Source organism: Equus przewalskii, chromosome 29, assembly GCF_037783145.1.
Source record: "Equus przewalskii isolate Varuska chromosome 29, EquPr2, whole genome shotgun sequence".
Classification (NCBI taxonomy): Eukaryota; Metazoa; Chordata; class Mammalia; order Perissodactyla; family Equidae; genus Equus; species Equus przewalskii.
Genome location: NC_091859.1, coordinates 39,112,999 through 39,125,524, shown reverse-complemented (window position 1 = coordinate 39,125,524; position 12,526 = coordinate 39,112,999). Strand labels below are relative to the sequence as shown.

General features: G+C 55.6%; 1 protein-coding gene across 4 annotated transcripts; it reads left to right on the top strand.

Moving 5' to 3' along the window:
- The first annotated feature begins 6,678 nt into the window (after positions 1-6,678).
- LOC103544950 (cytochrome P450 2D14-like) lies at positions 6,679-12,136 on the top strand. 4 transcript variants are annotated; one of them, XM_070599634.1, is made up of 9 exons: positions 6,679-7,024; positions 7,725-7,896; positions 8,562-8,714; positions 8,806-8,966; positions 9,300-9,476; positions 9,651-9,792; positions 10,018-10,205; positions 10,678-10,819; positions 10,917-12,136. In XM_070599634.1, exons 1-9 carry the CDS (start codon positions 6,836-6,838, stop codon positions 11,093-11,095), a joined length of 1,503 nt encoding a protein of 500 aa, XP_070455735.1. In that variant the 5' UTR covers positions 6,679-6,835; the 3' UTR covers positions 11,096-12,136. The 4 variants fall into 4 exon arrangements, 3 of the variants coding, with proteins under 3 accessions (XP_070455735.1, XP_070455734.1, XP_070455736.1); XR_011534579.1 differs by having other exon boundaries at positions 6,693-7,024; positions 10,664-10,819; XM_070599633.1 differs by having other exon boundaries at positions 6,713-7,024; positions 9,651-9,813.
- Positions 12,137-12,526: the final 390 nt, after the last annotated feature.

Sequence of the window (12,526 nt, the reverse complement as noted above, 5' to 3'; positions counted from 1 at the left end):
CCCTTCAGCCACTCCAGAGTGTCCACTGTTGAGTCAGGGCTTGGAGGGAGGAGGGGGAGTTCCTGCAGGTTGTTGGGACAGGGAGTGTGGACGGGGCCACACCAGGTTTGTGAAGACGTGAGGACCCTGAGAGGAAGCAGGTGAGCCTGCAGAAGCAGCAACTCTGAATTTATTGATACTTTGTCATTCGTGGTGATGAGTCTTGGGGACGTCAGAGGCTGGGAACTAGCCCAGCCACGGCTTCCTCAGGAGCTGGGGGACCCTACCCAGGTATCTTTCCTCCTTTCTCTCCACCTCAGAGGCCTCTGAAAAGCACAAACAGGCATGACCTGTGGATCCCTTGCTGGGAGGAAGTTTTCCAGGGCCAGGGGACCCCGGATGCCAGGGGAGCAGGTCAGCATTGATAAAAGGCTAGGATTTCTCCAACCTAAAGGAGTGGCCTCAAGTCCCTGTCAACTAGAAAGGAAGCAGGAGGCAGGGGAGGCTCATTCAGGAAGGTCAGGGCCTCTGGCTTTCTGGGCTTCTTCTCCATTCTGAGGTGTTTGACTCCATTTTCTGATGTTTGCCTTTTAACAGTTTTAAGCATCACCTCTGTCTCTTCCCTTGTCCCTCACATCTGGACCAGCTGATAATAAATCCCTGGTGCTCTCTCCTTTGGTCCCCTTTAGAGTTTGAAACCGCCAAGCTGCTGCCAACACAGGTGAGACCTCACCCCAGCCCATGCCAAAGCCACAGTCAATAGCCAGGCCAGTTTCCTCTTCTGGCTCCCTCAAGCCATTGTGGACCCACTTGAGAGTCCAGGCCAGCTCTGTCAGAGATCTCCATGCAAATAGGAAAGCTTTTCACATCCTCTTTGTGTCATCAGTCAACATTAAAATCAAATTTTCCGTCATGGATTTCTCCTGCTTTTGCAGAATGACCGCAAGAGATTAAAGACTTGCAGAGTTACAAAGAAGAAAGCAGTCACAGTTTGAGGAATTCAAGTAGTATCAAACTCTCAACACCAACCATTGAGGTACAGGACAATGAGAAAAGTCTTTAGAATTCCATGGGACAGTTATTTCCAAGCTAGAATTCTATACCCAGCTGAGCTATTAGTCAAGTCTAAGTGGACACATTTTGAGACATCTAAGTTCTCATAAACACCCCTCAGGCGAGCAGAAGTATCAGCAAAAACGGTGGACATCTGAAAATTTCCAACTCCAGATGAGCAATGAAAAATCTGGCCAAATGATCAGACACCTTTTCAGAAGTCTTGGAATGAACCAAAACATCACGCCTATTCAGGACCACTTTTGTGAAGATGCATGGCTGAATCTCAGAATGAACAGCAGGCTCTGTGGCATTTCCACTTCCCTGGTCCTATCCTCCACTCTCCAGGTCAGCAGTAGACTTGAAAAGAACCACCCACACACAGGGAGGCCTTCTGAGGGAGCACAGGACATGGAGCATTTTAAAAATCTCATTTCCCAAGATTTGTCCCTATTTTACCTGGATGGGGCTCCCTGGAAGATCCCATGTGCAGGCATGTCTACATTTGCCCTGAGAGCTCCCTTAGTGCAAACAGCCTTTTCTCAGGAGAGTTGGTTGAAAGTAATGAGAGGCCACTGTTGAAAATCAAAGTTGCTTGAGTCAATGGATACCAGTGGGGGCAAATGATACACTGACCACACAAGTTAAAAGGAGAAGCTGGGGCATGAGGTGTCCACAGCGGCTTTGAAGAACTCTGACGTATTCGTAGGAATCTAAGAGGCCATCCCTGTGTGTAGGGCTGTGTGGAGCTGTTTGCAGGCTCAGGAAAGACCTGGGGGTGGGTTCTTAAACTCTCCTCTTTGACGGACCTTGAGGTTCTACAGAAACCAGAAGTGAAGGCAGAGGGAAAGTTGTAAACTCTAAATCCTGGCTGAGTTTTGAAAGCGTGTCCCAACACACACAGAGAGCAGCTCTGTGCAGCAAAGACTGGGTGAGTTATTGGTTCCAGACATTTAAGGAAATCTCTAACGCATCATTAGCTGACCACTAAGCCAACTGAGTAGAGACTTCACTGGCCACACACAACAAGAAATAGAGAATTTAAAATTAGTTCAGAAAAGTCACTAAGCAAAGAAACAACTACAATACAAAACCACAACACAAACCCTGAGGAACTAAGACAGTCTGATTTCCAGTGGCCATATTATCTGACTCGAAATGTTTAGTTGCCAACCAGAGAATATCAACACATGCAAAGGAACAAAAAAGTATGGCCCAGACACAGGAAAAAATTAATCAATGGAAACTGTTTCTGAGGGTGGAGTTACTGGATGAATATCGCGTATTGGCTAATTCAGAATGTTCACAGAATTAAATGAAACTGTGTTTAAGAACTGAAGGGAAGAGGCAGAAAGATGTCTCACCAATTAAAGAACATCTGCAGTGAGACAGAAATTATAAAAAGGACCCAAGTAGAAATTCTGGAGTAGAAAAGTACAATAACTGAAATCAAAGGTCACTACTGGAACTCAAGGGCAGGTTTCAACAGGCAGAAGAAAAATCAGGGAACATGAGGACAAGTCAGCTGAGCTGACCCAGGCTGAGGAACAGAAACGAGAATGAAGAACAACGAGCAGAGATTCAGAAACTTGTGAGGGACCATCAAGTAAACTGTATACTCCTAATGGGAGTCCTAGCAAAAGAAGAGAGAAGTAAAGGACTAGAAGGAATATGTGTAGAAATATGGAAAACTGAATACACCTCAAATTTGACAGAAAATATTAATCTATACATCAAGGAAGCTCAGTGAACTCCAAGCAGGATAAAATCAGAGATCTACACCTACACGTCATAATCAAACCGTCAAAAGACAAAGAATTTTGAAAGCAGCAAAAACTATGAGAGATGCACCTCCTCATGAACAAAGCATCCGTCCTCAATAACATTGACATCAGATTTCTACTCAGAAGCCATAGAGGCCAGAAAGCAATGGGATGACGATAGTCCTCAGGAAGCAACTGGAGGATGTGACAAGCTTGGGAAAGGGTCTCCGGGCTCCAGCAACTGCCCAGTCAGGGTCAATGGGGAGCCCAGGGAACACCCTGTTGCACCCCAACACCCAGATTTAAAGTGGCCATGGCCAGGCCAGAGCCTCGGAATCTGGGCTGTGCTGTAAGCCGGGTGGGGACCCTGAGCTCCACAGGGAGAAGCCTCCACCAGAAGAGGGCCCGTCCAGGCATCTGTGAGCATTGATGAGAACCAGGGCACTTATGTGGGGTCTGGGTGTACATGTGATGGAATCCCTCTGCCTTGTGTGCAAGTGTGTCTGTGTTCATGTGAGTGTTGAGAGTGTGGCTGGCTTAGTGGGTGTGTAGATTTCTGTGCGTGTGTGTGCATGTGTGAGCATCAGGGTAAGCGTCTGGGAATGGATGAGTGGTTTGTGTGTGATGAGGTGTGTCTGTGTGTCAAGTGTGTGGTGTGAGGTTCAAATGAAGAACCTCAGCCCCCTCTGTCTCCCTGCCGCCCCCTGCAGGCGTGGTTCCTCTCATCATCAGGCAAGTGCCAATGACCTTCCAGGGGAAGGCCTCTCAGGAGGATACAGGTGTGATAGGGGAAAGCAAGGACTTCTTCTGGGGACGAGGCTGTGACCACATTGGGGAGTGTGAGCCTAACCTGACAGGTGGGCGGCAGGATCAAACCGGACTCAGTAAGATTCTGGGGAGTCAGGCTGGGGGTTGGGACATCCTTCTCCTCCCCCAACCCCACAACCCAGATAAGCACCAGGAGAGGAGGAAAAATCAGGACTTCTCTGGCCACCCCTGCACTGACCTTCCCTGGCCCCTCCCTGCACCCGCTGGCAGCGCAGCCATGCCCACAGATAGACTCAGGGCAGAGGACAAAGGCCAGTCTCAGCTCCCTTTATACAGGGGCCCAGGCTGGTCGAGCCCTCAGGGTTGGTGGGAGAGCCCTGCCTGGCCTGGTCCTAGTTGCCTGGTGACATGCATGTTCCCTGGGGGCGCTCACCCCTCTACCCCAGCAGCTTCACCAGAGCAGAAGCCCTGGGCCGGCAGGCTGAGTGTGTTTCCAAAACAATAAATCTCAGTAAGTTACATGTAGAGCAGTAGCTCAGAGCCTGCGTTTTGAGATGGCCCCGAATACAGCTCTGTGACTGTGACCTCTAACCTAGCCCCTGAGACTCACAGGACAGGACATTCAACTGAGTCCAATGAAAGGCCACAGGCTGGATCTGAGAAGTCCCCAGGGTGTCCGTGGGTCTTACCTTCCTGGTCTGTTGAGTGGCCTCAAAACTGGTCTCCCTGCCGACTGGAGGCCCAGAGACCCCAGTTACCACCAGGCCATCCTTTGACCAGACTTTCCAAGTGCCTCCCTCCCGCTGCCCCTCACCCCCTGCACAGGACTCTGCTGTGGCCCTGTGGTCCCACTGCCAGGTCAACTTCAACTGTGGTGCCAAGTCAGTCAAAGTCCTCCAGGTTGGCTTCCCAGAGAGTCCTGCTGCAGCCTGGGGCAGTGTCCCCACGACCCTCAGAGCAGTCCCCGCACTGCTGGCCTGGCCTGTCAGCCCTCTGCCTTCCTGCTGCTCCCCTTGGCATGAGCACCTTGGAGCAGGGGCCCAAGATGCAGCATCGTCTCCCTGCTAGGCTGTGAGTGCCCCACCAGCACCCAGCACGTGGGACGTCCAGCGGGGCTGGAACACAGTCCAACGCCTGAGCAAGGCAAGATGCAGGGAAGGCCAGGTAAACTGAGGAAGGCCCACTGGGCCCCAGCAGGCTACACCCTCAGGCACTGGACCCTGCAGGAGAGTGGGGCTGCGGGCATTCAGAAGGGGAGGAGCAGCTGTCACAGGCCAAGCAGGAACTGCAAACTTTGAAAATCAACAGCAAGAGGCCCCGGCCCCTGGGGAGCTGTCTCTGGGTGGCCATCTCTGAGTGGTGGATGTCCAGAGACTCCCTGGGAAGAAGCTGGTCCTCTTACTGTTGGGGAGTGAGGGAGGGAGAGAACAGGGGAACACGGCGCTGGGGAGTTCCTCCTGCAGGCCCTGCTTCATCTGGGTGAGAGAATTCGCCAGATGTCTCCAGACTGAGAACTTGCCTCACATACACCAGGGATGGGGGAGGGGGCCTGACCCCCTGATCCCTACCCAGAAATGCCCCTTACCCACCCTCTGGGCTCCTGCCCCTTCCCATCTGAGTGGGTTTTAGTCTCAAGGTTCCCATCAGCTTCACTGATTTAAAAACTCAGCCTCATAACCTACCCCTTTTCTTCTTGAAGAAGGAGGGTGCTGAGGCCAGTGGGCAGAGGCCCTGCCCTGGCATGGTGTGGCCACCCCTGCTTGGAGGCTGAGCAAGAGGGAGCACCTGTTATCCATTATTCCAGCCCGACAGTGGCAGGCCCTGGTGCGGGGTGATGCACAGATTTGCCTCTTTCCTGGAGGGACCTCAGAGTCACAGTGGGAGTGAACCTGGCCCAGGGAGACGGAGGAGGCCGGTAACGGGGGAGGCCCAGGAATCCATTCCGTGTGGCCCTCAGCAGGCCTGTGCGGGTGGAAAGAAATTCCTTGCTTTCCATCTCCTTGTCTTCCGGAAAGAGTTTGAGCAGCTGATGTTCAAGGACAAATGACACTGAGGAGGAAGCAGGCCCACTCCTCTGGGGACAGAGACACATCCTATGCTAAGCCGTACTAGTACCTTGAGCTTCCTGGCAGCTCAGTCAACGAGGGCGAGTGCCCTCCCCACATCTCTGTGAGTCGGGAAAATGGACACAGGCAGGAGGAGATTCAGCACCTGGGTGGCCTCAAGAGATAGGAGGTCCAAGGACCAGCCTGTATCCAACTTAGGAAGGGTCTCCTGGTCTTCAAACTGGTTGGTTGGGTGACTAGGGAGCTCTGTAAACAACTCTGCTGTCTCCCCACCCCCAGATTCAAACGTGTGATGGCCATGACCACAGGGAAACCGAGGAGCTGAGCCAACCCCCAGCCAGGTGAGGGTCTCACTGATACCAGCCTCCATGCAGGGAGAGGAGGGAGCCCAGGGGATCAGTTCCAGGCAACCACTGAGGACAGGTGCCCTGGTGATCGGTTTATGCGTGTGTGTGTGTGTGTGTGTGTGTATAAATGGTACATGTGTGTGTGTGTGTAGTTTGCTGGGTGTGAAAATGTGTGTGTCACGTGCTTTGTCAGTATGTGAGCAGGTGGGTTGTGTCAGAATGTGTGAGTGCTTTGTGAGTGTGTGGTCTGTGTCTGTGTGTACTCAGTGTGCTAGCATGAGGTCAGGGACACGGAGAACTTCATTCCCCCTATGCTCCCTGTGGTCCCTCTGATCATGTGAGCTCCCCACAGCCAGGGACAGTACAGACCTGGGGGGTGAAGGTCACTCGGGAGGAGGCAGGTGAGATACGGGGAGGTGAGGATGTCTTCTGGGGATGAGGCGGTGACGTCATTGAGGAGGGTGAGGCTAATGTGACAGGTGGGTGGCAGGATCAAGTCCAAAGACCCCTGGTTCTTCCTACACAATGCTGAGGAGTCAGGCTGGTAGTGGGGACACACTGTCTCTCCCCAACCCTCACCCAGGGTAACCACCTGGAGAGGGCAGCAGGGACAGAACCACTGTGCCACCCCTGCACTTACCTTCCCTGGCTCCTCCCTGCACCATCTGGCAGCATGGTCATGTCAACAGGTAGGATCAGAGAAGAGGGCAAAGGCCAGTCTCAGCTCCTTTATAAAGAGGGCCCGGGGTGGTCAAACCCTTAGAGTGGGTGACAGTGACCTGCCTGGCCTGGTCCTGGTGCCTGGTGTGGTGAGGGGCCCCAGTGTATCCAGAGGAGCCCAGTGTGCACTGAGGCAGCCATGGGGCTGCTGACCTGGGATAAACTGGGGCCTGTGGCTGTGGCCGTGGCCATCTTCCTGCTCCTGGTGGACCTGATGCACCGGCGCCAACGCTGGGCCCCACGCTACCCCCCAGGCCCCATGCCCCTGCCTGGGCTGGGCAACCTGCTGCAGGTGGACTTCCAGGACACGGTTTCCAGCTTTACTCGGGTGAGGAAGGTCGAGGTGGGCACAGAGGTGCTGAGGACCATACATTTCAGCAGACAGTGGGTGGTGGTGAAGCCACAGGCTGGACAAGGAGCTGGTGGAAAGGAGGAGGCAGGTGTGAGAGGCCTCCTGGGGGAGGGCAGCTGCGCAGGGCCTGGGGGACAGTTTGAATTTTCCCATCAAAGGTCAGAGAGGGCAAAGGCCTGGAGTGGGTGGGCCTTGGCAGAAGGTTCAGGATGCAGTGGGACAAATCTTAAGTTCTGTGAGCCTGAGTCCCTTCTGATGACATCAGGAGGAAAGGTCCTGAAACTGTAGGAGAGGAGTCTGGTCATGAGCCCCATTTAAATCAGGAAATCGAGCTTGAGAGGGGACAGTGAGCAGGTTCAAAGCTTTTGCTGCTGTGAGACCTTGGGCCATCACTGACCTCTGTGAATGTCACTTGCTTCACCTATGAAACGAGATGCTAGCTTAGCCCATCTGACAATGTTGGTGACCTCTATAAAGTCATAGCTAGGTGGTCGGATACTTCGTGATGTCCTTCTGCATACAGGTTGTGATCCCTAGTGTCACAAGGCCAGATAAATTCCTGGCACCCCATCGCTGCTAGCGGCTCAGGGGTTGCCCAAGACTAGAGCCAGGAGACTGGGTCCCACAACTTAGGGTGGGGCGGGACTTCTCCAACGTCCCTGACCCTGGCCTGCAGCTGCGGCGCCGCTTCGGGGACGTGTTCAGCCTGCAGCTGGCCTGGACGCCCGTGGTCGTGCTCAACGGGCTGGCGGCCATTCGCGAGGCGCTGGTGCACCGCGGCGAGGACACCTCCAACCGCCCACGTGTGCCGCTGCTGGAGCACCTGGGCTTCGGGCCGCAAAAGGAAGGCAAGTGGAGGAGGGGAGGACAGCGGCCCGGACAGTTCGGGGCCCGGAGTGACCCGAGATCCGGCAGGGTCACGTGGCTACAGGGCGGTGGACCTGCAGTGAAGGGAAGAGTCAAGGAATTTGTAGGGGCGGCAGGTGCAGGAAGGAGTCTGTGCCAAGCAAGGGTTGGGAGGCAGCTGTGGGCGGGGCCTTAAGCGAGTGGGCGGGTCCGGACATCGGGAGCCGGAAGGGGACGTCCGGGTGGGCGGGAAGGAGGAGAATGGAGTCAGTGTGGGCGGGGTAGGCGGCGGGCCAAGACTTTCCGTGAAAGGGAAGCGAGTCGCGGTGGGCAGAGGCAAGAGCAGGACCAAGACCCGTCCCCGTGGGGAGAGCTGGCGAGCAATGTGGGAGGGCAGAGGCTGGGACCTGTCCCCAGCCAGAAGGATATGCAAAGTGGGCGGGATTTGGTGGCAAGGAGAACAAGGTTAGAACGGGCGGAACAGGGGCCATGCTGTCCGAGCAGGTGCCACGCCTTCACCAAACCGAGCAGCAAAGAAGGGAAGGGGAACGGGGCCCAGATCTGACCTGTAGCAAGGGGGATGGCGGACCATTCCTTGAGCAAAGCGTGCGCGCAGAGGCGGGGCCGGGGCACAGCTGAGCCACGCCCACGTCCGCCCCGCCCCCAGGGGTGGTCTTTGCCCGCTATGGGCACACCTGGCGGGAGCAGCGGCGCTTCTCCGTGTCCACCCTGCGCAACTTCGGCATGGGCAAGAAGTCCCTGGAGCAGTGGGTGACCCAGGAGGCCTCGTACCTCTGTGCCGCCTTCGCCGACCAGGCCGGTGAGTGCTGGGCTGAGGGACAGGAGACAGGGGTGGAGGCTGGGGAAGAGGAGATGGAGGCGACCCCCTGACCTGCACCGTCCCCTTCCAGGAAGGCCCTTTAGCCCCAACGCCCTCCTGAATAAAGCGGTGAGCAACGTGATCGCCTCCCTGACCTTCGGGCGCCGCTTCGAGTACAATGACCCGCGCTTCCTTAAGTTATTGGACCTAATGGAGGACATACTGAAGGAGGAGTCAGGCTTCCTGCCCCAGGTGAGGGGTGGAGAGGGCCAAGGAGCCCTGCAGGCGAGCTCCGTGGAGGGGGCCTCCGCGGAGGAGGATTTGTACAGACGAGTGTTGGGTCAGCGGGCCCAGGAGGGAGCTAAGGAACCTCTACCTCCTTCAGTGGAAGCCTCTGGAACCCGTGAGATGTAGATTTTAGGTTTATCCTCCTGGGGCCCAGGCAGGAGAGAGGGTAGAGGTATGGACTTCAGGAGAAGTCAGGTCAATCATGGTGACACCTTGGGAGCGGCTGGGACTTGACTGTCCAAGGTGAACAAATGAGCAGAGGGAGGACCCAGGACCCCACATCTATGGCCTGCACAGGTGCTGAACGCGATCCCCATGCTCCTGCACATCCCGGGGCTGGTCGCCAAGGTCTTTCCTGGGCAGAGGGCCTTCATGGCCCAGCTGGATGAGCTGGTTGCTGAGCACAGGATGACCCGGGACCCGGCCCAGCCTCCTCGAGACCTGACTGATGCCTTCCTGGACGAGGTGCAGAAGGTGAGCCGCCAGGGACACAGGTGGTGGGTCGAGGGGCCCATGGGGTGAGCCCAGGTAAGATGGGGCCTAATTATCCCCCAGTGATAAGGTATCCAGGCTGATGGGTACAGAGTGGGAGGCCACGGGGGGACTTCCTCTCCCTTCCCCTGAGCCCACCCTCTCTGCATGGCCCAGGCCAAGAGGAACCCTGAGAGCAGCTTCAATGATGACAACCTGCGCCTGGTGGTGACCGACCTGTTCTTTGCCGGGATGGTGACCACCTCGACCACGCTGGCCTGGGCCCTTCTGCTCATGATCCTGCACCCGGATGTTCAGCGTGAGCCCAGCCAGGGGTCAGGTGGGATGGGCTGGGGTGGAGGGGGACAATCTAGAGGCCCTGAGCTTGGTTTGGCCACCAGGAGCTCTGAGCAGAGGCTGGGCCCAGGCTCACAGGTCAGAGTGACCTTCTCCTCCACGTGGGCACAGCCCCTGAACAGGAGTCAGGAGGAGGGGGGGGCAGCCCCCTGGGTTCTCACTACTGTGGGGACGCTTGTCTGTCCAGGCCGTGTCCAACAGGAGATCGACAAGGTGATAGGGCAGGCGCGGCGACCAGAGATGGGGGACCAGGCCCGCATGCCCTTCACCATGGCCGTGGTCCATGAGGTTCAGCGCTTTGGGGACATCGTCCCACTGGGTGTACCCCACATGACATCCCGTGACATTGAAGTGCAGGGCTTCCTCATCCCCAAGGTAGGCCTGCGGCCCTCCTCAGCCCAGCTCAGCCCCACCTGTCCCCTGGTAGCCCCAGGATGGCCATTGCTAGGTGGGGCCAGGATGTAACCCAAGCCACGTAATTCTCATTTCCACTGGCACCAACTCTCTAGCCTGGGTGGGTGTGGAGATGAAGCAGAGGCAGGGTTGGCAGTGTACACTAGGAGCCCAAGTTCCAGGGTTGGGGTAGGGGTAAGAAACACTAAAATGTGCCCAAGTTTGTTGGAGGAGTCCGTGCATGCAGGACAGGTGGCAGTGAGGGCTTCCATGGGAGGCAGGTCACTTGGCCCTCCCATGGGGACAGAGAGGGTGCCGTGATCTCCTTGGGTTTTAGTGACTTGAAAGAGTCCAAGTGTGTACCAGCCAGGGAGTGTGGCCTGTGGGTGTTTGGTGGCAGAGGTCAGGGAGTCATCCAGCCCCGACCCCACCCATACCAGGCATCTCCTGCCAGGGGACCACACTCATCCCCAACCTGTCATCGGTGCTGAAGGACGAGACCATCTGGAAGAAGCCCTTCCGCTTCCACCCCGAGCACTTCCTGGACGCCCAGGGCCGCTTCGTCAAGCAGGAGGCCTTCATGCCCTTCTCAGCAGGTGCCTGTGGGGAGCCCGGCTCGCTGCCCCTCCTGGGGAGTCTTGGAGGCGTGGAGCCCAGGCCCCCAGGCTCGCTGACCCCCATCCCCACCCACAGGCCGCCGCTCGTGCCTCGGGGAGCCCCTGGCCCGCATGGAGCTCTTCCTCTTCTTCACCTGCCTCCTGCAGCGCTTCAGCTTCTCGGTGCCCGCTGGGCAGCCCCGCCCCAGCGACCATGGTTGCTTTGGCTCCTTGGTAACCCCATCGCCTTATCAGCTGTGTGCTGAGCCCCGCTAGAGGGGGCACCAAGCCCCCAACCTGCTCCTTCACGGGGGCCCTATCTCCAATAAACCGGTCTGATGGCTCCAACCTGGCTTGAGTCCCACCTGAGCCCCCTGAACAGCCTCCGGCAGTGATGTGGCCTCAGTACTCTCTCCAGGGACAGATCCTACCTCTCCTTGATCCAGCCTTACCTGGCATTTGACCCCATTTGACAGACGGATATACTGAGGCTCAGAAGATGACAGCTTGTCCCCTAGTCACTCATGCAGACCCAACATTGGCTGCCCTGGTTGGTGACTAAGTCCATGTAGGTCTTGACTCCTGCGTGTGAGGGGGCGGGAGGAGTGTGAATGGGCTTCTGATGGAATCAGCCCAATCCCGGGCTGGGTGAGTGCCCTCGGGTTCAGGGATTCACTGCAAGGACTCACGGGAGTCAGAACAGCTGTTATCCTTACGGTTATGGTTTTCCAGAGAAAGGATCCAGACAGAATCAGCAGTGGTCAAAGGCACATAAGTGGAGTTCAGGAAAAGTGGACACAAGCTTCCAGCTGTCTCTCTGAGGATTCGTGCAGACAGTGCTCAGTTCTTTCAGCAGTGATGTGTGACACAAGCAGAGAGTTTGCTCACCGTGGAAGCTCCCCCGCGTCTCTGTGTCCAGGGATTTTGTTGGAAGTCAGTCACTTAGACTGCGAGAGCCACATGGCTGACCTCAGTTACTCAGTCTCCAGCCTCTCTCAAAGTCAGTCAGTGTGGCCCAAGGTCCCACCATCAGTCACACTTTTGGCATAAACTGTATGGTGTGACCCGAGTCCTCAGATACAGAGAGCCTCTTGTCTGTCAGGTCATCCCTCAGGCTTAAGGGATGTTTAACAGGTGCTTGTCAAGAACCAACCGTGTTGTTTTGGAATGTTCAGGGACTGAAAACCCCAAACCTACTGACTAGGTTTTCACTGCAAAGACCAGCCCCCTCCTTTCTGGCTCCTACAGCAAAATGAGTATCTACACTTTCTGTGTGTGTGTGGTAAAATACACAGAACATAAAATTTGCCATCCTAATCATTTTTGAGTTTACAGTTCAATGCTGTTAAGTTCTCATTTTGTTGTGCACCCATCACACCATCCATCCCAGAACTTTTTCATCCTGCAAAACTGAAACTCCGTCCCCGTTAGACAATAACTCCCCTCCGCATGGCCCCTGGCAACCACCCTTCCACCTTCTGTCTCTGTGAATTTGACTACTCTAGAGACCTCATATTAGTGGGATCATAATACAGTATTTGTTTTTTTGTCACTGAGTTATTTCATTTAGTGTGATATCCTCAAGCTCCATCCATGTTGTACCATGTGTCAGGATTTCCTTCCTTTTTAGGCTCAATAATATCCCACTGTATGTACAGACCACGTTTGCTTTCCCTTCATCTGTTGTTGGACCCTTAGGTTGCTTCT

Excerpts from the sequence above, each read along its gene's own strand:
- LOC103544950 (XM_070599633.1), top strand. The coding sequence starts at position 6,836 with ATGGGGCTGCTGACCTGGGATAAACTGGGGCCTGTGGCTGTGGCCGTG. Across the intron at positions 7,025-7,724 it reads CGGTTTCCAGCTTTACTCGG|CTGCGGCGCCGCTTCGGGGA; the intron begins GTGAGGAAGGTC and ends CCTGGCCTGCAG. Across the intron at positions 8,715-8,805 it reads CGCCTTCGCCGACCAGGCCG|GAAGGCCCTTTAGCCCCAAC; the intron begins GTGAGTGCTGGG and ends GTCCCCTTCCAG.